The sequence below is a fragment of the Molossus molossus genome, unplaced genomic scaffold (assembly GCF_014108415.1).
Source record: "Molossus molossus isolate mMolMol1 unplaced genomic scaffold, mMolMol1.p scaffold_m16_p_2, whole genome shotgun sequence".
Classification (NCBI taxonomy): domain Eukaryota; kingdom Metazoa; phylum Chordata; class Mammalia; order Chiroptera; family Molossidae; genus Molossus; species Molossus molossus.
The window spans coordinates 44,049,406-44,075,593 of NW_023425355.1; the positions used below are offsets into that span (position 1 = coordinate 44,049,406).

A 26,188-nucleotide genomic window follows, 5' to 3' on the forward strand; every position below is an offset into this window, starting at 1 on the left:
AGCACTAGATTAAATGAATTTAATAGGTATCTACAGGGAATTACACCTCAAAACTGCAGAATTCACATTTTTCTGAAGTGTACATTGGACATTCTCAAAGATAGCCACACATTAGGGCACAAAGTAAGTCTCTACAAGTTCAAGAAGATTGAAATCATATCAACCACCTTCTCAAATCACAATGGCATGAAACTAGAAATCAATTGCAAAAAGAAGATGCAAAGATATTTGAAAACATGGAGGCTAAATAGCATGTTAATGTACAATGAATGGGTTACTATGAAGATGTAGGAAGAAATGAAGCCCTGGCCAGTTTAACTGAATGGATAGAGTGTAGGCCTGTGGTCCAGAGAGACCCGGGTCCCTTCCCATGAAGGGCATGTACCTCGGTTGCTGTTTTTCCCCACCCATGGTTGGGTCGTGGGGGCGGCAACCACTCAATGTGTCCCTTTCACGTTGTCACGTTGATGTTTCTTTCTCTCTCTCTCTCCCTCTCTCTCTCCCTCTCTCTCTCTCTCTCTCTCTCTCTCTCTCTCTCTCTCTCCTACTCTATCAGCACAAAAAGTGGAAAAATGTCCTCGAGTGAGGATAAAAAAAAGGAAGAAATTAAAAACTTCCTGGAAACCAATGAAAATGAACACAAAACAACACAAAATCTGTAAAATGCCGCACAAGCAGTTCTGAGAGGGAAGTTCATAGCACTACAGGCCTACCTCAAGAAACAAGAATATCTTATAGACTATATAGCCTCATGACTTAAACAACTAAAAAGCAAACAAAAGAAAACCCCAAAGCAAGTAGAAGGAAAGAACTAGTAAAGATCAGAGTAGAAATAAATGACATGGAGACCAAAAATAAAAAAGAGAAAAAAAACACAATTCAAAGGATCAATGAAACAACAGCTGGTTGTATGAAAAGATTAACAAGATGGATAGACCCTTATCTAGACTCACCAAGAAACAAAGAGAGAGAACCCAAATACACAAAATCAGAAATGAAAGAGGAGAAAAAACAACTGACACCACAGAAATACAAAAGATTGTTAACAAATATTATGAACATTTATAGGGCAACAAATTAGACAATCTAAGTAAAATGGACTAATACTTACAAACACACTGTCTCCCAAAACTGAACTGGGAAGAGATAGAAAACTTGAACAGAGCAATAACAACAAAAGATGTTGAAGATGGAATCAAGACTCTCCCATCAAACAAAAGCCCTGGCCCGGACAGCTTCATGGGGGAATTTTACTGAATATTCAAAGAAGAACTGATACCCATTCTCCTCAAACTATTTCCAAAAATTCAAGAAGAAGGAAGACTTCCAAACTAGTTTTATGAGGCCAGCATAATTCTAATTCCAAAACCAGTAAAAGACACTACAAAGGAAGAAAACTACAGACCAATATCCCTGATGAACATAGATGCCAAAATCCTGAACAAAATACTAGCAAATTGAATCCATCATTACATCAAAAAAAATATTCACAATGACCAAGTGGGATTCATCCCAGAGATGCAAGGCTGGTACAAGATTCGCAAATCAATAAATGTGATACACCACATAAACAAAGTGAAAGATAAATATCATATGATCATATCTATAGACACTAAAAAACATTCGACAAAATCCAGCACCCATTTCTAATGAAAATGCTCAGCAATCTGGAAATACAGGGAACATATCTTGACATAACAATGGCCATATATAAAAGACCTACATCCAACATCATACTCAATGGGCAAAAAATAACAGCATTTCTCTTAAGAACAGGAAGAAGACAAGGATGCTCACATTCACTACTCTTATTTAAAATAGTACAGGAAGTCTTAGCCACAACAATCAGACAGGAAGAAAAAATAAAAGGGATCAAAATTGGAAAGGAGGAAATGAAACTGTCATTATTCGCAGATGACATGATACTATACATAGAAAATCCCGGAGACTGCATAAAAAATTTACTAGACTTAATAAATGAATTTGGCAAAGGAGCAGGATACAAAATTAACGTCAAGAAATTGACGGCATTCTTACACACCAATGAGGAACTCACAGAAAGAGAAACTAAAAAAAAATCCCATTAACCATTGCGGCAAAAATTATGATACCAAGGAATAAACTTAACCACAGAAATAAAAGACTTATTCCCAGAAAAGTACAGGTAATTGATAAAAGATATAGAGGAAGATATAAAAAAGTGGAAGCACATACCTTGTTCATGGATTGGAAGAATTAACATCATTAAAATGTTCATACTACCCAAAGAAATCTATAGATTCAATGCAATCCCCATCAAAATACCAATGACATATTTCACAGAACTAGAAGAAATAATTGAAGTTTGTATGGAACCAAAAAGACCCTGAATAACCACAGCAATCTTAAAAAAGAACAAAGTTGGAGGGATCACATTACCAGATTTTAGCTTATACTACAAAGCCACTGTAATCAAAACAGCCTGGTACTGGCAGAAGAACAGGCACATAGATCAATGGAACAGAATAGAGAACCCAGAAATGGACCCAAGACAATATGTTCAATTAATATTTGACAAACGGGGAAAGAGCATACAATGGAGTAAAGACAGCCTCTTTAATAAATGGTGTTGGGAAAATTGGACAGCTACATGCAAAAAAATGAAACGAGACCATCAACTTATACCATACAAAAATATAAACTCAAAATGGATAAAAGACTTAAATGTGACCCATGAATCCATAAAAATCCTAGGAGAAAATGTAGGCAACAAAATTTCAGACATCATACGCAGCAGAATTTTCACTGATATATCACCTAAGAAAACAGAAACAAAGGAGAAAATGAACACATAGGACTACCTCAAACTCAAAAGCTTCTGCACAGAAAAAGATACAATCATCAAAATGGAAAGGGAACCCACTGTATGGGAGAGCATAATTGCCAATGATATATCAGATAAGGTGTTAATTTCCAAAATATACAGAGTGCTCATACAACTCAACAAAAGAAAGACAAAAAATCCAATTAAAAAATGGACACAGGAACTAAATAGACATCTGTCCAAACAGGACGTACAAATGGTTAAGAGACATATGAAGAAATACTCAACATCACTAATCATCAGAGAGATGCACATTAAAACAACAATGAGGTATCACCTCACACCTGTCAGAATGGCCGCCATCAACAAATCATCAAACAACAAGTATTGCCGAGGGTGTGGAGAAAAGGGGACTCTAGTACACTGCTGGTGGGAATGCAGACTGGTGCAGCCAGTATGGAAAACAATATGGTGTTACCTCAAAAAATTAAAACTTGAACTTCCATTTGACCCAGTGATCCCACTTCTAGGAATATACCCTAAGAAGCCTGAAACACCAATCAGAAAGAATATATGTACCCCCATGTTCATAGCAGCACTATTTACAATAGCTAAGATCTGGAAACAGCCCAAATGTCCATCAGTAGACGAATGTATAAAAAAGCTGTGGTACATGTACACAATAGAGTACTATTCAGTTGCAAGAAAGAAAGATCTCTTATCCTTTGAGACAACATGGGGGGAACCTGGAGAGTATTTTGCTAAGCGAAACAAGCCAAGCAGAGAAAGACAAATATCACATGATTTCACTTATTTGTGGAATATAATGAACATAACAGTCTGAGGAATGGGGGAGTTCCAGAGAGGTGGAAGTGAGGCACAGACTGACAATCCCCAGAGGAGGAGTGGTGGGGGAGAGATAAACCACAGAACTTATATGTATGTAAGCATGAACAGTGGACATGGACAACAAAGCTCGGGACAGGGCGGGGAGGGAGAGGAACGGGAGAATCAGTGGGGGAAAAAGGAGAAACATTTTAACCAAAATTAATTAATTAATTAATTAAAAAAATAAATCTCACACAAAAAAAAGAGTTATTACTTGACCTGCCTTATGCTTTGATGGTATCAACTTAGTGTCTGTGTTGAGAATAGGCTATTATTCAAATGTATCGAACAGTAAAAGTTTGGGAAAATGTCTTTCAAGTAAACACTATTGCTTCCTCCCAAAGGTGTTTAATACTGAAGATCTCCTTATAGGAAATCTAAAGCAATTTCATAGATAGTTACCATTTCCCAGAACAAATAAACCCAGGCCAGGAAACCGACCCACTCAACCAGTGGGTTCTCTACAAAATACTGTGCTGGGGATTGGAGGTCTGAGAGTATTTCCTAGAATTCTAATGACAGAATTTCACTGTAGTTGGCTACAGGTAATATCTACAAATTCACTATGTGATTTACAATTGTTAATTAGCCGTCCTAACACTATATATCTACTGTTACTGATTTCAAGAGTTTAAAGTACAATAATTTGGTAGTGCCTAGTAAAATCATGATATTTAATATTTTAAAATATGAAACTGAGAGTCCTTACGATTTTGATTAAACTGAGTTTTAAATCCTAGTTCTAAAAGTTATATCCTTTTCTACATATAAATCACTCAGAGACCTAGCCTTGCCCCCAGATCATCAGTGACCTCTGAAGCAGAAGAAGACAGTAGTCGAGATCTGAATAATGGCCACAAGGTCTCAACCTGTGTCAGGCTGAAGTTATTGACCTAAGCTATGTTTCCATTCCTGAGCCCTAAAGCAGAATGACCCCCTGGCTATTTTCTCCATGAAACTGGACTGAGGGACTGGAATAGACCTCAGAGCTGTGTTCAAGACCTAAAGAAATGATTACCCTTACTTCACCTCTGACTAAATCAGCTCCTAGCACAACCCAGAACCCCCAACCCACAGTGTCTTGTGATTTTGCCCTATATAATCTGTAACATACATGTCATCGGGGAGTTTTTTATTTAGAGCTGAAGTTCCCTATCTCCATATTGTTCAATTCAATGTTAAATTAGTTTCTCTTTCTATACTGCAAATTCCTGTCCATGTACTTCTTTTGGCCAGTACTCAAAGGCAGGCAGACCCAAAGAAAAACACTGGGGTTCCAGGAACAAATATTCTATTTAAATAAAAATACTAGGTTAAATCTAAAAAATTTAAATGCTTTTGAAACTTCACTCATCCAAAAATTATCTTGTGTAATATAATTTAGAACATAGGTCCAAAAACTAAATTAAAAAAATTTACAGAGCCATAGAATCTAAAGGTATAACATATATAAAATGTTTATAAATAGTAAGTGTCCAGGTTAAAGAAAGAAATGGTTCTCTTTTATTATAAATTTGCTTGATTAACATCTGAAATCTTGTGTTCATTGGTGAGTATAACATTAAGAGACCTTAATAAAAAAAAAAAACATTTTCAGGACAGAAATACTTAAAAATAAAAAGTAATAAAGAATAAAAATTTAGAATGGAATAAAAGTAATAAAGATGTTTAAGCTACAGGCAAACAGGTCTTAGAGTTTTGAAAAAATGGAGAGTAGACACGCGACAGATTACAAACATCTGAATGGAAATAAGTTGTCATTATCTATACTTCTTCACATTGTAGTCCCAGGACCATTAGATAAAAGTGATAGAGGCATAGATTTAGTTCAAAATAAAAAGGATAACAAATAGATTTGCAAAAGAGAATTAGGACAGAAATACACACACACACACAACACATATACACACACACAAATTTATCTGACACTGAAAATATCTCGTTAGAGTGTAGACTGTCAGGGATTCCTGCGTTAGAAAGTGCTTATATCCAATCACTTATAAGATCTCTTAAAACCTTTAAATTCTATGGTTCTAAAACATAAGACTATGTTCAAGGAAGTTTCCTTGTGTGATAATTTCCCATGCAGATATTCCTTAATAAATAAAAGAAAGACATCCCTGAGATTTCTGTTCATTACAGTCTATTAGCATATTAATTTCCCATTATAAAATTGTAAATAATTTCCTCAAGAAAACTTCTGGCCCACCACACATACTAAAGTCATACTCAAGAATACTTTTTTAAAATATCTGTGTATTAGGAAAGCATTATTTAAGACAAAACAAAATTAAAATAAATAGCAGGGTATACTATGTAAGGTGGAAGTAACAGAAACGTGAAAGTAGCTTAATGACATGAGAATCTATGTTTCTCTCAGAGTTCAATGTACTTTAATATGTGAAATGTTATGTTCAAAGTAATTACTTTAAATTATTCCTATATTTTTACAATCAATTTTATATAATGGCTTCTTTCCATTCATCTTGGTCCCAAAAGTGTTATAAAATCACATGAGTATTGGCCTGGATGGTGTGGCTCAGTGGTTGAGCATCGACCCATGCACCAAGAGGTTGGCAGTTCTATTCCCTGTCAGGGCACATGCCCAGGTTGTTGGCCCAATCCCCAGTGCGGGGCATGCAGGAGGCGGACAATCAATGTTCTCTCTCATCAATGCTTTTATCTCTCTCTCCCTCTCCCTTCCTCTCTTTCTAAAAATCAATAAAGAAAAAAATTTTTAATCACATGAGTATTGTTCATTCTACTGTTTATCCCCGTTCTCTGAATCTCTCATAGCAGCCCTCTAAAACCTTAACAAAAGTACTTGTATCTTTTACTGATTAGACCTTTATTTTCCACAGAATAGATAGACAACTCCTTACTCGTTTGAACAGCATTTCTTAAGACTTGTAGGCAAGCCTCTGACTAGAACTGAGAAACAACCAGGTTTTTATTGGCTGTGAGCTAAAATCAGACAAGCAATGGTATCTCAAAAATTTCCTAAAGTGAACTTAGGCATTACCAATTTATTCTTTTCTAAAAAATTACAGTGAAATTACACAAAGGAATCAGTAATATTCCACAATATAAAGGTATGCATTATGCATACTATATATAATCAATACAACCATTTTACTCACCAATTCCATTAAATCTTTTAACTTCCCAATTTCTTCTGGAATGGATACCAGTTTATTATTACTGATGACCAAAACTTTAAGAGGAAGATCAAATAAGTATTTTGGCAATGCTGATAAAAGATTTCGACTGAAAAGAATAAGACAGTATCATTATGAGAAATATTTCTGAAACCTGACATGTTATGTTGAAAAAGAGCAAATAACCTCAAAAGTAAATAAGGAGCTTTGACTAAATAATAACATCATTTAACGAATGCTTACTTTGTATCAGGCTAAAATCTTTATATGCACTATCTTGTTTAATCCTCACATTAACCCCACAAGATAGGTACTATTATTACCACCATTATACAAATAAGACAACAAAGGTGAAAACTGGTTAAGTGACTTGCCCAGGCACAGCAGACAGCAAAGCCTGTGCTGTTACCTATGATATTGTCCTACATACCATCATTTCTCAAAACCCAGAATCATTCTTCTGAGCCAAAGAATGCCAGAACCTTGCTCTCTACTATAATTTCACTATATTCAATAACTCCATGCCTTTAACTAGGGGAAGGCTCCAAGGATAAATTTGCATGCACTATGTTTAAATTTATGATAGAATGAGTAAGATTATATCTTCAAAAACGTGTAATAACCCTAACCCATTTCCTTTTGCTATGGGTTTATGGTAGAACAGCCTAATAGCACCTTTATCTCAGCTCAAAGTTGATATGATTTTCTTAATTCTGTAAATTTAAACATAACAACTAAAATTTATTGACTGTTTACTATGTGCCAGGCCATGTTCACAACACCTCACACAAATTAACTTGACTAACCCTCACAACAACCTATTTTAGGAAGACAGATATTATCATGATGCCTATTTTACAGATGAAGAGCCTGTCAACAAGAGATTAAGTAAACTCCTCAAAGTCTCACAGCTGGTAAGGGAGAAAACCAGCATTCAAATCCAGGCAATCTGGCTCTGTGTTCCTTACCTCCAAATTACAGTGGTCAAATTTATACACCAATAAAGACTGATCCAAATGATCCCATTATAGACTGAATTGTGTACTGCCCCTCCCCCCAAAAACAATTACAGTGTTGAAACCTAATCCCAGAAGTGATATTAGGTGGAGCCTTTGGGAAGTTTTTAGGTTATGAGTGCAGAGCCCTCACACACAGCTTTAGTGTCCTTATAAAAGATTCCCCAGAGAACTCCCTCACCCTTTCTACCATGTGAGAACACAGCTAGAAGATGGCCATCTATGAACCAGGGTGCGGGTCCTCGCAAGACACTAAATTTTCTGGCACCTTGATCTTGGACATCTCAGCCTCTAGAGCTGTGAAAAATGTCTGTTGTTTTATAAACTGTCTGTCATAGCAGCCCGAATGGACAAAGACAATCCTGCTACCAAAGTATATAAAGTGTACCATTACATTTACATACTATACCAAGCATTCGTAAGCAATGAGCTATTATTTTCTGTTTTTCAAAGTGACATTTATAGACCTGTATGTACCTACCATGTGGGGTATCGTGTACAACAAAAGCCCAGTGTTACCCCAAGAGAGGATTTCAAAAACTTTCACCCCATTTTATGCCTGCAGAGGACATCCAGAAATACTAGAGAGGCTTTAGACCTGGTATAGATTTTAAAAAGAAGAAGAAGAAGAAAAGAAAGAAAATGTCACTAGAGCAGGAATCCTGGCCAGGCTGCTGAAATGTCAAATATGCTAGGGGCCTGTCACAACTCTTGACACTTTTAAGATCAGGCAGAATAAATCACTCAAGAATCTTCCTACAAGATTCTACTTTAAAAGGGGGTAGTACACAGGAAGAGAAAAAGAGCTTAAAGATCATCTTCTACATTTCTCAAGATATTTTCACCAAAATAAAAAATAAAAGAAATAGAAAAATAGAATGGCACATACAAATACTCTTCTTCAGACCAAAAACAATTAAAAGTTGACTCATTTGCTTTCCTTAAGAACCAGGTTTGCCCTGCCAGTTTGGCTCAACGGTTAGAGCATCAGCCTGCAGTCCAGAGAGACCCAGGTTCTGTTCCCGCTAAGGACACGTACCTCGGTTGCAGTTTGTCCCCGGCCCTGGTTGGTCGTGTGGGTGACAACCAGTCAATGTGTCTCTCTCACATCGATGTTTCTCTCTCTATCTCTTCCTCCCTTTCTCCCTCTTGCTCTATCTGAAATGCAAACATGTCCTCAGGTGAGGATAGAAGAAGGAGAAGGAGAAGGAGAAGGAGGAGGAGGAGGAGGAGGAGGAGGAGGAGGAGGAGGAGGACCAGGTTAGTCATTAATCTTTACTTTTTTTGCCACATGCTTTAGAGATAGTCAAAGGAAGTTAGTCACTAGAAAAAAATGTTATTTCAATAGAGTTTGTTCAAAATTTTTTGTGCTAAACAAAAATCAGAAGTTAACTTTTAGCGATCAAAACAAGAAAGAATCAGAGAATGCTTTAATAAAACTACAGGCATACCTCATTTGACTGTGTTTCACTTTATTGCACTTTACAAGTGTTGTGTTTTCAACAAATGAAGGCAAGACCCTCCACCAGCAAAAAGATTATGACTCAATTTATTGCGACATCTACTTAATTATAGTAATCTGGAACTGAACCCACAATACCTCTATAGTATGCCTGTGTTCTAAGATATATCATACATGTTAATATAGAAATGTAATTCAGTTTGGACAATTCACATTTTTCCATAAAAGAATAAAATGAAACAAAGACAAACTTAAAAATACCTCACTTTCCTCAAACCTTTCCCAAGCCAGGCCAAGGAGATATACATCCAATTAAAGAAAGGAGCAACCCAAATGACTATCTATGGAAGAAAATTCCTCTCACATATTTTAACGTGCAGTGGTTCAGTTAAAATAGTATGTACTGCCAGGTGACACCACTGGGGGAGACATACATAATAATTAACATATTACAGCAGGAAAGGAGAATTATTATTTATGTATATTAATTACATTTACAACTTCACTATATGGGAATTTAAAAAATTAACTTTGTTAAGGAGGGGAAAGAAATTATCCCTCACAACTCAATAAAAGAAAGAAGAAAAATAAGAAAGTGATTCTAAAATTGTCAAACTATATATCAGTTTCCATTCAATGTCACTCATTTGACAAGACAATATTTTTATTCTTATTAAGTGTTCACTCTGTTATAAATATAGGATAGTAGTTTAAGAATGAGATTTCTAGCCCTGGCCAGTTTGGCTCAGCGGTTAGAGCATCGGCCTGTGATCCAGAGAGACCCGGGTTCGGTTCCTGCTAAGGGCATGTACTTCGGATGCAGTTTGTCCCCGGCCTTGATTGGGTCATGCAGGTGGCAATCACTCGATGTGTCCCTTTCACATTGATGTTTCTCTCTCTCTCTCCCTCCCACTCTATCTGAACAAAAAATGGAAAAATGTCCTCGGCTGAGGATAAAACAAAACAAAACAAACAAACAAAAAAACAAAAAAACAATGAGATTTCTATAGCCATACTTTGATTATAATATTGGCTCTACCACGAGAAAGATATATATATATATATATATATATATATTTATATAAAACTTTGGGCAAATAGCTAACTTCTCTGTGCTTCAGTTCCTCATCTGTAACTCAGGGATAATAAAAGAACATATCTCAGAATACTGTTGTGAAAATGAGGTAACGTGTAAAGTATTTGTAACACCTCCTGGCACACAGTAAGCACTTATTCGGTATTAAGATCAACTATCATCCACCTCTTACTGTTCACCATTCCCATCCCAATCTATCCATCTTTGAAGAAGGAACAGAAAGTCACAGGAGTGTAAAAATATCACAAGGACTATGATATTTATAATGTTTATTTATAATGTTTCACTTTAATTGAGAATGCATATAAATAAATCAGTTTTGTGGGGCTATGATTTCAGTAAAATATTTCTGATTTTATAAAGCCTTGCTCTTCAAAGTGATTTAAGGACCAGCAGGCATGGGCATTACGAAGGGGCTTGTTAGAAATGCAGGCCCCACTGCAGACCTATAAAATCAGAATCCCATTTTAATCCCATGCACATTAGTTTGAGAAGCAGTGCTCTCAAGAACAAGACTAAAGGCCTATACAGAAGTGTGGACATATAAAAAATACAAATAAGATACTATTGATATAAATATAAGCTACATAGACAAACCAAACACATTCCTTTGCTACTAAAAATGACGAGAACTATGATGAAAAACAAAATTTACCCCCAAAATTACTTCCTTACCTAATGTTAAGGTATGTTAACATCTGCAGGTTTTTAATGGCTTCAGGAATGGTCTTAATGCAATTATGATACAAATTTAATGTTTCAAGAGGTGCAAATAACCAGACATCAGAAGGAATTTCTGCAAAACGATTTCTTGAAAGATCTGAAAAACAAAATTAATGTTTGAGTGTCAAACATACACCTTTATCTGTGATAATAAACAGGACTATTTTCATAGTTGCTGAATCACTTAGAATCCAAGCAATTATTTAATATTAATATAAAACAGTATTCACCATGACCTTGAAGGTCTTCACAGCCAAATTTACATAAATCTACAACACAACTAAATTTTTTACCATGGACTTCTCAACCTACTATAATATGATTTCTAGTCACTCTCATGAGTATGATCCAAGTCAGCAACAGCCTCCATACCAATAACCACTCATCCACCTGAAAACATTTCTCTTCCCTTAGCTTGGAAGATTACACTTATGAATCACTTCCTATTCTATCTCTGGCTATTTCTTAGTCTCTTGCTAGATTCTCCTCTATTCATATTGTGAATATTGGTGTTCCTAAGAACTGTGCTATAAAGTACTCTTTTCTTCTTAAGATATACAATCTGGTGGATGATTTAATCTAATCTCAGGGCTAAATTATATTTATATACTGACAAATTTCAATTTAAAGATATGTCTGAATACCTAAGTTCTGGTCTTTATGACTTCCTTTTGATATATCTCAAGCACTTCAAATTCTACAAGTGTAAAATCTGAACTGAAGAGTTTATTCCACACATCTGTTTCTCTCATTTCAAATAATATCACCAACATCCTCCAGGGTGAGTTAATCAAGCCAGAAACTTGGCATCCATCCTTGATTCTTTCCTCTCATAAATTATTCCAAGTACACGCAAATATACTTCTGTTCATTGAAGTTTTCACAAAAATAAAATCATAAAATTATTATAACTATTACACCTCGATTAAAGGTTTATTTGCTAAATGAAATTTTGAAAAATATATAGGATATCATGTGGCAAGTAAAAAAAAAAAAAAAAAACCCTAAAAGAGTTTCTCAATCAAAGCACTGCTGACCTTTTGGGCTGTATCATTATTTATGGTGTGGGGTTATCCTGTACACTGTAAGATATTTAGCAACATTCCTGGCATCTACCTACTAGTTATCAGTAACGCCCTCTAGTCCTGGAAGCCAAAAAATGTCCCCTGGGTTGAAAACTCCTACCTACAATAATTATCAAATTAGCTAGCTACCTTATCATAAAAATATACTTTGCTTACATTAGTTTATTATATGTATTTGGTTAAATACATAGCAATATTATTTACCTCTGTCAGAAAGAACATCCACACTGTAGCCTAGCCCACTGTACCTCATTTAGTTTGTGGTCTACCCTCATAAAAACAGCCTCCTATCAATGCTCAACTTTCTCACTCTGAGGGATGTAGTCCTATTTACTTAGCAATACAGTAAATTCCCTACTCAGACCATTAATATACATGTATTAATATATTTTATATGTATTATACACATACATAAACATATTTACCTAATGCAAAATTTTATAATTGGCAAAAGAAAATATTAGTTATGATTATATGATATGAAAATTAATTTGGATTATTCTTCCTTTCACCTTAAGACTCTGACTAACTATATAAAAGAATAGTCAGAATTATGAGAAACCAAAATCAGACCTTGAAATAAAAGTTTCTCAATAGCCTGGCTTACATCCTCTAGACACCCAAGCATCATGCAGTTGTATTAAGGAAGAAAAATTAAGTTTTTGCTTTTTTTATTTTATGATGTTTCTTTTTTTAAAAAAATCTTTATTGTTGAATGTAGAATGTATTACAGATGTTCCACATTCTTTCCCCCATTGACTCCCTCCTCCCCACTCCCGCCTCCCTCCCACCTTTTCCCACACTATTGTCTGTGTCCATTGGTTATGCATATAAGTTCTTTGGTTTATTTCTTCCCACCCCCCCCAGCCCCTTTCAACTTTGAGGTTTGTCAGTTTAGCAACCAATTTGTACTTCTTAATCCCTTCACCTTTTTCACCCATTCCCCCAAACCCCCTTCCATCTGGCAACCAACAAAATGTTCTCTGTATCTATGAGAATGTTTCTGTTCTATCTGTTCATTTTGTTTGTAGATTCCATTGTTGATAGATATGTATTCATTGCCATTTTTTTTGTTCATATATTTTATCTTTTTCTTCAAAATGACCCTTCATCATTTCATATAATAACAGTTTGGTGGTGATGAACTCCTTTAACTTTTTCTTCTCTGGGAAAGTCTTTATATGACCAACGATTCTAAATGACAGCTTTGCAGGATAGAGTAATCTTGGTTGTAGGTTCTTGCTTTCCATCACTCTGAATATTTCTTGCCACTCCCTTCTGGCCTGCAAAGTTTCTTTTGAGAAATCAGCTGACAGCCTTATGGGAACTCCCTTGTAGATAACTAGCTGCCTTTCTCTTGCTGCTTTTAAGATTCTCTCTTTGTCTTGAACCTTTTGCATTTTGATGATGATGTGTCTTAGTGTGGGCCTCTTGGGGTTCATCTTGTTTGGGACTCTCTGTGCTTCCTGGACTTGTATGTCTGTTTCCTTCACCAAGTTAGGAAAGTTTTCTGCCATTATTGTTTCAAACAGGTTTTCGATTTCTTGTTCTCTCTCTTCTCCTTCCGGCACCCCCAAGATGCGAATGTTGGCACGCTTGAGGTTGTCCCAGAGGCTCCTTACACTATCCTTATTTTTTTGGATTCTTTTTTCTTTTTGCTGTTCTGATTGGGTGTTTTTTGCTTCCTTATATTCCAACTCGATGGTTTGCTCCTTGGATTTACGTACTCTATTATTGAAGCTGAGTAAATTATTCTTTATTTCAGTTAAAGCCTCCTTCGTTTCTAACTGTGCATCGATCATTTCTGACTGGTCCTTTTTTATGCTCTTGAGGCCCTCACTGAGTTCATTGAGCATCCTTATAAGCAGTATTTTGAACTCAGCATCTGTTAGGTTGCTTATCTCCATTTCGCTTAGTTCTTTTCTTGGGGTTTTGTTCTGTTCTTTCATTTGGGACCTGTTTCTTTGTCTCCTCATTTTGGCTGCCTCCCTGTGTTTGTTTCTGTGTATTACTTAACGAGCGGTATGGGGCTAGCTGAGACCAGATGCTGCTCGTTTGAAAAAATTTAGGAAAACCTGAAGCAGGATCCAAGTCAGGCCAATCCTATGGTTAAGCAAGTGCCAACAGCTTGGGTGGGCCTGAAAGTTGGGTGGGGTGGGGTGGGGCGGGGCCTCAGGGAGTCACCAGGGCGGAGCTACCAGTGTGAGCCAGGTTGCTGGAGTCCCAGATATGGTGACTGTCTGCCGCCCCCGGGAAGGGCTCACCAAAGGAACAAAGGCCTCTGACAGCACGTTTGTCCCGAAGAAAGCCCCCTCTCCAGCCCTCGCTCCAGTGCCAAACAGCTCTTCCCTGTATGTCTCTGGTGCCCCTCGAGCTGCCTCCCCTCCAAGCTTAGAGGGAGAGAGTCCGATAAATCCGTGCGCGGGCCCTTTAAGGAGCTGCCTGGGGCTCCAGCTGCTTCAGCTTCCCTGAGCCTCAGTTCCTGCTGGTTTTTCCAGCCAGAAGTTATGGGGACTTCTCTTCCTGGCACTGGAACCCTGAGCAGGGCACCTGGTGTGGGACGAGGACCACTCAGTCCTCAGGAAGGACCTTCCCAGCTGAGGTGTCCTCCTGATTTTTATCCAGCACACGTGGGTGGGACCAGCCAGTCGAGCCGCCGCCCCTCCTACCAGTCTCAATGCAGCTTCTTTAATTCCGTAGTTGTAAGACTTCCATTCAGCTTGATTTCAGGCGATTTTGAATGGTGGTTGTTCTGTAGTTTTGTTGTAACTTGGATGTGGTTGTGGGAAGACGCGCTACTGTGTTTACCTACGCCGCCATCTTGACCAGAAGTGTCTATGATGTTTCTTTTGCATTTAAGGTTGTGCCTCTTACTCTTGTAACTTCAGAATCCTGGGAATTAAAAATTACTGCTTACAATAAATGAGCAATTCTAAAACCAAATTATGACCAGTTTATTATTCTGTATAATATCTAGTATTAAGTATCCATAAATAATACAGTGGTCTAGAGATAGATAATGATAGTTTGAATTAATACAGCAAGATTTGGGATAAGAAAAGTAGACAGAATTTGATTATATTTTGAAATTGGTACTGACAAGAATTGAGCAAGTGATTTTCTATGTGGGATAAACAAGAGGTAAGAATCAAGGATAGCGCCCAGAATTTTGGCCTAGGCACCTAAATGATATTATTTAATAGAAGAGTAGGAGGTGCACAAGATTTTTGTTGTTGTTATTGCTGTGGGGTTATGTATTGTTTTTTGAAGCAGAGGTTAGAAACAAGAGTTCAATTTTATCTTTGTGTAACTGAGATATCTGAAAGACAAAAAATAATGGTCAAGAGAAAACACAAAAGTGTTCAAAGAAGTTAAAGGAGAAAAAGCCAAAATATCAGCATTAATAATAAGAGTGATTTTAATAAAATAATTTGATAGCTCTGGCCAGTGTGGCTCAGTTGGATGGGTGCTGTCCTATGCACTGAAAGGCTGCCAATTCGATTCCTGGTCAAGGCACATGCCTAGGTTTTGGGGTCGATCCCTGGTAGGGGGCATACAGGAGGCAGCCAATCAGTGTTTCTCTCTCACATCAATGTTTCTATCTCTCTTTCTCCCTTCCTCTCTTTCTAAAAGCTCAATTAAAAAATTAAAAATTAACTTTTATATATAGATATAATGGATAAAATTTAAAGTCTGATTTAAATATTTTATCTTGTGATGTACAATTAAGGGAGTTTTTGTAACATTAAAAATCTTTGAATTAACATGTACACCAGAGCAACTAGAATAATATGACTAATAGTGAATATACTATACTGAAGAAATACATGCCATATTTGTATTTTATTTAATATGATTCCACATGAAGATGGAAAGACAAACTGTTGTTAATTTATTCATTATGGGGAGATTCTTTTCATAACTTTAAAGCCTGCCTTCTAAGAGGACAAGTAGAACTTGGAGAAAGACAGTTACAAAATATTTCGCCTTCCAAACACACACACACACACACACACACACACACACACACATACACACACACGAAATTAAAATGCGTTCCTTAACATCCTGTAGTGAACTGAATGTCTGCCCCTAAAGATATGAGGTCCTAATTATTAAAACCTGTGAATGTTGGTTTATAAGGTAAAATTTTTGCAGATATAATTACAAATCTTGCAGTGAGATTATCCTTGATCATCCAGATAGGCCCTCAATACCATCACATTTATCCTTATAAAGAGGAAGGCAGCAGAAGATTAGACAGACATATTGAGGAGAAGGCTATATGCAGATGAAGGCAGACATTGGAGTGACACAGTCAAGGAATGACAGCAGTCACCAGAAGCTGGAAGAGGCAAGGAATGGAGGGCGAATGCCTCTGCTGAAATCTTGATTTTAGCCCCATAAGACTCATTTTAAACTTCTGGTCCCCAGAACTGTAAGAGGATAAACTTCTGTTGTTTTAAACTGCAAAGTTCGTGGTAATTTGTTACAGCAGCCACAGGAAACTAACACACTTCTCAAAAATTGTTTACCAGAATTAATGAAAGAATGTCTATAAAACCTCTTTAAAATTAAATAGCTGTCTATTTATATTCCTGAAGGATTAAGAGGGTATCTCAGTTAATAAGTACCCTTAGGAATAAGCACTTTTATAAACACTGAACCATTTTCTTTTGTTTTGATTTTAATCATAAATCATATCAACGAGTATTGGCAATAACTCAACAGTAGACAGACTACTGGGTACTGTTTCCTGTCTCCCTTCAAAACGTTCCTTGTAAAACTTCTGGGAGCCTGTTAGAGAAATTAATAGATCATTTTAAATAATCTGATCTAAATTATGTTTTGTAATACTCTTGAGATTCAGAGGTCAGGGGAGTTTGGGAAGGGAGGAGACAAGTCAAATGGAATTGAAATCTGTTTGCTGCCTCCCAAGCTGCAGCCACAGGAGCCACAGAAGGGTCCATCTGCCATGCAGTGCAATTCCCAGCCATTGGCTAGCATTTCTGCCAAGTAATAACAAATGACTTTCAGAAAGTATACTATTATGCCAGCGATTTTCAATCTTAATCATCTCATGGCATATATTAACTAATTACTAAAATTCTGCGGCACACCAAAAACATATTTCATGTCAAACTAACAAAAAAAATTAGATATAATTTTGATTCGCTCACACTGAATGACTATTTTGTGTTGGCTATTGTTATCTTTTTATTCGACAATCGAAGGGAAAAGAGGTCAGAGCTCCTGACTAAATACTCAGGTACTCCATGTTTTAAAAATTCTTGTGGCACACCAGTGTGCCTGCAATGGTATTCCAGTTTAAAATTGCTGTATTATACTGTAATACTTATACTAATTATAGTTTTATCTTAATCAGTGTACAAAAGGGTGTACAGTTTGTGTCACATATTGTTAAAACAATCTAAGATACATGAATATTCTTTAGGAGATATTTAATAATATAGATTTCTATAGTCTCTTTTATTTAAAAAATGCCTGAATAATGTTTAAAAATCTGACACATTATTACCTATGGAATAAATTCTAATGAAATGTGTTGTTAGAACACATCCTCATCATTAACGAAGATACCATCATAGAATTTTCTGCTTAAATAACCATGAGAGTTGAAGAATGGAGATGGTGGCAGAGTGAATAGAAGCTATACAAACCGTCTGCTAGGACCAAACTGGAATTACAACTATAATAAAGACATATCATCAATAAAAACCAAATGAAGAGCAGTTAGAGAGAGCCAGTACAACCAGGAACAGAGAGAGGACACTAAATCAAACCTGGTAGAAACAGTGGAGGCTCATGGAGGCAGGCTGGGAGCCCACAGACAGCAACTGAAGACTGTACTAGCAGAGTGTGCTTCCCACTGAGAAAGCATGGGTTTTTTAAAGCAACAAATCAGCTACAGTCACTCACCTTGGGCTCCAGCAGAGGGAAGGCAGCCTGGACTGGAACTGTGTGGAGAGAGTCTGGGGCTCCTGGCTCAGGAAAGAGCTGGACAGGAGAACAACGGGAGTTTTGTACTGAATCACTCTCTAACAGGACAGTAGCCATTTACTCAAAGAGACCCAGCTCAAAACCCCCAGAGAAGCAACAGCCTCTCCTACAGGATTTTATCACCACAATGCAGGCCAAAAAAATGCAAACTGAGGCTCATTATCTCAAGTCTGATAGCAAGCAGGTGCTCCACTTGTCAGAAATCTTCTTATGGCTCAGAGATCTTTCATTCAGCTGAGTGCTACAAATAGAGGCTGATCAAATAACTGAGACTAATAGCCTCCAGGCAAAAAGCTAGAGAATAACAACTTTTCTTGCCTTTCAAATCATTCCAAGAAAGTAAGACTTGATGGTGGTATTTAACATGGGTCCTCCCACACTCATCCAAACCCAGTAGAGGGAACCACAAGCAGCAGAACACCAACATGCGCAGGAAAAACTTCGCAGGTTCCAAAACCCACTAAGACAAGCAAAGTAATGAAACAAAGAAACAGATCCCAAATGAAACAAGATAATTTGACAGGAGAAAAAAAAATCAATGAAATGGAACTGAGCAAGATATCAGAGAGAGTTAAGAGTAATAAGCATGAGGAAGCTCAACACCATGAGTAAAAATACAGAAACATTGAAAACCAACCAATTGGAAATGAAGAATGACACAGCAGAAGTAAAGAACACATTAGAAGGAATAACAACCAGAGTAGAGGAAGCCGAGGAATGGATCAGTGAAGTAAAAGACAGGACAGAAAAAAATCACCCAATCAGAATACCTAAAAAAACACACACACACACAAAAAAACAGGAAGACAGCCGATGGCAACTGTGGGACAAAATTAATCAAAACAACATCGAGATCATAGGTGTGCCAGAAAAAGAAGAAAATGAGCAAGGGTTAGAGAAAATATCTGAAAAAATAGTGACAGAAGACTTTCCTACCTTGGTGAAGAAAAAAGGCATACAAGTTCAAGAAGCACTGAGAGCCCCAATTAAAAAGAACCCAAACAGGTCCACACCAACACACATAATAGTTAAAATGTCACGCAGCAGAACTTTCACTGATACAACACCTAAGGCAAGAGAAACAAAGGAGAAAATGAACACATGGGACTACATCAAACTCAAAAGCTTCTGCACAGAAAAAGATACAATCATCAAAATGGAAAGGCAACCCCCTGTATGGGAGAGCATAATTGCCAATGATATATCAGATAAGGGGTTAATTTCCAATATATATAGAGTGCTCATACAACTCAACAAAAGGAAGATAAAGAACCCAATTAAAAAATGGGCAGAGGACCTAAATAGACACCTCTTCAAAAAGGACATACAAATGCCCAAGAGACATATGAAGAAATGTTCAATGTCACTAATCATCAAAGAGGTGCAAATTAAACTATGAGGTATCACCTCACACCTGTCAGAATGGCCACCATCAACAAATCATCAAACAAGTGTTGGCGAGGGTGTGGAGAAAAGGGGACTCTAGTACACTGCTGGTGGGAATGCAGGCTGGTGCAGCCACTGTGGAAAACACTATGGTGTTACCTCAAAAAGTTAAAAATTGCACTGCCATTTGACCCAGTGATCCCACTTCTAGGAATATACCCTAAGAAGCCTGAAACACCAATCAGAAAGAATATATGTACCCTTATGTTCATAGCAGCACTATTTACAATAGCTAAGATCTGGAAGCAACCCAAATGTCCATCAGTAGACAAATGGATAAAAAAGCTGTGGTACATATACACAGTGGAATACTATGCAGTTGTAAGAAAGAAAGATTTCTTATCCTTTGAGATGGCGTGAAAGGACCTGGAGAGTATTATGCTAAGCGAAACAAGCCAAGCAGAGGAAGACAAATATCGTATGAGCTCACTTATTTGTGGAATATAATGAACATAACAGTCTGAGGAACAGGATTGACCCAAAGACATGGAAGTAGGGTATAGACTAACAAATAAAGGAGGTAAGAAATAAACCGCAGAACTTATATGCATGTACACATAACCAATGGACACGGACAGCAAAGCTGGGGACAAGGTGGGGGGGGGGATGTGGAGGAGGGTGCTGATGGGGGAAAATAGGAGAAACATCTGTAACAAAAATAAATTAATAAAAAAAATTTTAATTAAAAAAATTGCAAAAAAATAAAAAAGCATCAGTGTTAAGTGGATAAATAATTTGAAATCAGAACTCTAAATTCACATCAACAATAGCCTAAGTGGATCTGGCACAATTATCACACACACACACACACACACACACACACATTCACACACCCCACATATGCTAGATCAAATGCTATAGGCTTTGCATAATTATTTCTAATCTTCATAACGACCTTTTGAGGTAGGTACCATTCCTCATTATGCATATAAAGCAAAGACAAATTAAATGGTATATCCAATTTTTAAATACTAGTAATAACTGACAGTACTAGGGTTCTAAACTCAGATATGACTTAAAAACCCATTTTCAGTGTGTGCTTTTGTACTTGTCACACAATTGCGACTTCCTGTCCCAGACTTATAATATCTTGTTCGAATGGATCCAGAAAGAAATTTTAAATCTCCTAATCACATTCACATCCTAGCTTGCTTCTTGCAACAAGTAACAGAACATAAATCAAGTCACAATTTTTAGTTACGAAAATAATGAACACTATTATAAAACTCTCAGCTGTTCTTAATTTACCAATTAAGAACTGTTTAGTCTGAGCCAACACATAGCTTTCATGGCTTCTTAAAGAGTAAACCAATAATTAATTTTTCAATATTTTCAAACAATTCAATAAACAAATATTGCAGAAAATTCATTAAAAAAAAAACTTTCTTCAAAAGGGTGATAACATCTTATAAGTAAAACCATAGTGCATAGTACCTGTCAATAAATCTGAAGGCAAAGAAGAATTAACACCTATCCTTCTCAAAGTATTCCAAAAAATTCAAGAGGAAGGAAGACGTCCAAGCCCTTTTTCTGAGGTCAGCATTATTCTAATTCCAAAGCCACATAAAAACACTACAAAGACACACAGTTATAGGCTAATATCCCTGATGAACATAGATGCCAAAATCCTCAACAAAATATTAGCAAACCGTATTCAGCAATACTTTAAAAAGATCGTACACCATGATCAAGTGTGATTTATTCCACAAATGAAAGGCTGATACAGTATTTGAAAACCAATAAATGTGATATATCACATAAACAAAATAAAGGATAAAAAACACATAATTATATCAATAGATGCAGAAAAAGCATGATAAAATACAGCACCCATTTATAATAAAAACTCTCAACAAAGTAAGAATAGAGGGATCATATGTCAACATTATAAAGGCCATATATGACATACCTATAGCCAACATCATGCTCAATGGACAAAAACTAAAAGAGTTTCCCTTAAGGTCAGGAATAAGACAGGGATGTCTTTCACCACTCTTACTCAAAAGAGTACTGGAAGTCCTAACCATAGCAATCATACTAGAAGAAGAAATAAAAGGCATCCAAATGGGAAAGGAGGAAGTAAAACTGTCATCATTCGCAGATGACATGATATTGAACATAGAAAAACCCTAATGACTCCACCAAAATCTACTAGATCTAATCAATGAATTAGCAAAGTAGCAGGATACAAAATTAATATTCAGAAATTGGTGGCATTCTTATACACTAATAATGAACTCTCAGAAACAGAAATTAAGAAAACAATCCCATTTACAATTGCAACAAATAAGTACCTAGAAATAAACTTAACCAAGGAGGTAAAAGACCTGTACTCAATAAATGATAGGATACTGAAAAAAGTAACTCAGGAAGATGTAAAAAAAAGTGGATGCATATACTGTTTTCATGGATTGGAAGATTAACATCACTAACATGTCCATATTACACAAAGCAATCTATAGATTCAATGCAATCCCTAATAAAATACCAATTGCGTATTTCACAGATCTAGAACAAATATTCCAAAAATTTATATGGAACCAAAAAAAGAGCCCAACAACAGAGTGGTGATATCCAGAGAGAAAGGAAGATGGGGGGTAGGTGGAAATGGGCAAAAGAGGGGGAAAGGGGGAGAAAAAGAGTATTTGCTCGGGGTAATGGGCACACAATGCAGTGTGCTAATGATGTTTATTGAGCTATACACTTAAAACCTGTATTGTTTTGTGAATCAATGTCACCCAATAAATTCAATTTAAAACATGAACTCTGAAAATCTGAGAATTTACCCTACTTGTAGCTAACAAGTTAGTCTAACACAGTTGTATGGATGCTGGCAGAAGACATCAGACTCCAGAGGACTTTATTACTCACGGCACAGCAAGTGGCATGCGTGACATATATGTATCAGTTCCCTTTGCCCTCTAAATCTCACAGGGGACACGCAGATGAGTACTGATGGAAGTCTGCACACACAGTACATCAAATTACAGGATAGGAACTCTCGGCTAAGGAAACACAAATATTTTTATAATAGACAGTAAGCATGCCTTCACTTTGTTGGAAGGGAGACATTATCTTTATTTTGCTGGATAGTAAGTATGATTTTCCTTTGTTCTGGAGAGAGAAACTATCTCATTCTTCTAAAAGACAGTCCTAAACAAGATGTGCAGAAACATTAGAGCCACAGAAGATTATCTCCCAGTAATGCCACACATATTCTTTATTGAGCAGAGAGTAGAAGCTGCAGCTTCAGAGAATATATAAGGTAAAATAATTAAATAGCTTAAGTATCAAATTATCTGTGGTCCTGCAGCAAGGGTTGGGAATATCTGGCCCGCGGGATGCATAAGGCCAGCAAAATCAATACCAGCTAACTGTTAGCTGCTAACATCACATGCCTCACCAAATTAGCTTGACCAAATAATAGGTTAATTTTAAGTCAATAATTTTTTATGGCCCTCAAATTATATTACAAATATCTAAATGGTGCTTGGTAGAAAAAAGGTTCTGCACCCCTGGTAGAGTCTGAGAGAGAGGCAGGCAAATCCTGATCCTCTCCTTCCAAGACTCATCATCCTTATTTCCCATGCAGCATTCTGGTTTGACTTGTACTCTATGTAATTCACTCAAACAAGATTCCATTAAGCCCCGTGAATTAGGTACTGGGTGTTAGGATAAGCAAAATGGCCAATCAGACACCAACCCTAAGCAGTCCCAATCATTGTTCCACTCTAGCACCAAATACTGTCTGTTTAGATAATAACAATTCGGTGAAAAGAATTTTGAAAAAAAAAATCATCAACACTTATTTCTACTGAAATTATACTTTTTACAAAGCTGTTGTGGTGGGACCAGTACTGCATTATTTTGGGATATATCTCAGAGTTCACTTACATCTTACAGACTGAAAAAGGATGGGTAACTGTTATTTAGCAGATTAGCACTAAAAACTGAATCAGAGCTGCATTCAAATTCTACTGATTTTACCTATGAAACACTGTCAAAATCACTTAATTACTATTCTTCACTATCTCAGAGCCATTGAAAATGAGTAAATATTCTGCAACAATCTAAAATCCCTAGAGGAAGTAATAGAAACAAGGGGGGAAATATCAATTTGTACATAATGATATATAATGTTCATGAAGATACAAAATGAAGTGATGAAAACTATTACATTAAGTTCCTATGACATGGAAAATATATACCTCAGAATTATGTCTTTAGGAGAATGTATAAAATCAACCACCTAGGCTATTTCCTAACATGAAAATAAAAACATGTTTCAGTGCTCTTCAGTAACTGATATCACTCAAATGTGAGATAAACTCTGATTAATATGGTCTTAAATATTAATGGTTGCTTATCTATTTTTTCATCTAAAAGAATTGTCAGGACTAGAAACAAAAGTAACAAGGAAACAGGAGGCATCACAGCTGTCTGTCATGCAAGAATGGAGAGTGTCTTTGAAGTATTAGAGACTCTGATGTCGGAGCCTGATGGGAAATGACAACCCCCATAGCTCTGGCATGTGCTTTCAACAGATGCTTTCTGCAAAAACAGGTGATTTCTTGATTCTGTATTCCCTAGAAGGGTGTTGTCCTGTCATTCAGGAAAAGATAATGAAAACTCAGTCTATAACACTGATGCCTTGTTGAATGAGTAAGATGTACAGGTCACAGGCATTTCTAAGCTACTCCATGATGAGTGAAAATATTAACCATAAGAACAGTGAAGAGGGGTAAAAAGTGTAGACATTAGAAAAAAAATGAAGAAAAAATGCTTTAAAGCCAACAATTATGAGAAACAATAATAAGCAGACCTCACTGACCTGCAGCAACCAATAATAGAAGGCTGCATTTGAGCACAGGAACTTTGAGAAGCAAGGGTGCAAACAAAAACAGATGCTGCAAGGAGAAACCACAGCTGCTAACCAGAGGGCAGATTACATGCATGCTCAGTGAAAAAAAAGGACTGTGAGTCATACAACTATTAAGCCACATGGAAGAACAAGATTTTATTTAAAAAACAAAAAAGGAAGAGGGCAGCTCTGTGCACAAATATCTGTAGGAAATTCTACAATGTGTTTCAGTTTCACCAAAAAATACAGACTAATAAAGAGCTTAACAATATTCAAACATCAAAGTGATGTTTAAGAATGGCACTATACTTCAACCCTTATAAAATTTATTATTATACTGTTAATTTTGCATTTTGAATCAGTGTAGTATTATTTACTAAATGGTACTTGAAAAACATATTTTCAAAAGACAAATATTATAACCTCATCACATAACTTTTACTAAAATAATTCCAGATTGGAGAAAAAATAAACATAAAAATGAACCATAAAAAACTACAAAAAATATTTTAGTGAATAGTCATTTAATATCATAATGAGAAAAGACTTTCAAAACATCAAATAATGAAATAATTCACAAATGAAAAGATTTCTAGATTTAGCTACATAAAAAGAAAGGATAAACTGCACTCTATCAAAAGCAAAATGATACCAACAACTCATAGATAAAACCTGAGCCAAGGACATAGGTTAAAAAATAAAAAAATACCAAAGATATGAAAATGTTCAATTTTACTTTTAATCAAAAGAAAAATAGCCCTGGCCAGTTTGGTTCAGCGGTTAGAGCGTCGGCCTGTGGTCCTGAGAGACCCGGGTTCGGTTCCCGCTAAGGGCATGTACCCCGGTTGCAGTTTATCCCAGGCCCTGGTCGGTTGTGCGGGTGGCAGCCACTCGATGTGTCCCTTTCACGTCGATGTTTCTCTCTCTCTCTCTGTTCCTCTCTCTCCCTCCCACTCTACCTGAACAAAAAATGAAAAAATGTCCTCGGGTGAGGATAAAAAAAAAAAAAAAGAAAGAAAAATAATGAATAAGGTACCATAATTCACCCAAGAGATTTAAAGGTTTTTAAAGGTATTACACTCTGTGTTGGTAAGACTACTTAGAATTGAGGACTTTCATGCATCACTGATGGGAATTCAAAACAGGGTACCCTGTCCTGAAAGCAATTTTAGCAATATGAATCATGATCCCTTTAAAAATGTTCATATCCATTGATCCAAGAATTAAGTCTCTAGAAATTTTTAAAACCAAATAACTATGCATAAAAATGATGTACATTTTAGGATTATTTAAAATAATAGAAAATTAGAAACAACTTAAATGTCCTACAATAGGTAAAGGCTAAATAAAATATAGTATATTCTTAAAATGAATTATCTTGCGACCTTTAAAAATTATATTATAAACATAGACAACAAATCTGGGGATGGGGTGGGGGGAGGGGAGGAGGGTGTCATTGGGGGGAAAATAAGAAACATCTGTAAAAAAACAAATTAAAAATAATTTTTTTTTTAAAAAAAAAATTATATTATAGCCTGGTCAGTATGACTCAGTAGATTGAGGAACATCCTATGGACACAGAGGTTTCAGTTTGATTCCCAGTCAGGGCACGTGCCTGGGTTGCCAGCT

At 36.4% G+C, this 26,188-nt stretch overlaps 1 protein-coding gene across 2 annotated transcripts in view; it reads right to left on the minus strand.

Moving 5' to 3' along the window:
• The window catches only part of LRCH2 (leucine rich repeats and calponin homology domain containing 2), a 156,680-nt gene that overhangs the window by 100,985 nt on the left and 29,507 nt on the right, over window positions 1-26,188 (minus strand). For both annotated transcript variants that reach the window (XM_036271296.1, XM_036271295.1), the window contains exons 2-3: window positions 11,099-11,243; window positions 6,832-6,958 (exon numbers count right to left, since the gene is read on the minus strand). In XM_036271296.1, coding sequence (XP_036127189.1) covers window positions 6,832-6,958; window positions 11,099-11,243 — 272 coding nt within the window. The remainder of the gene's footprint in view (window positions 1-6,831; window positions 6,959-11,098; window positions 11,244-26,188) is intronic.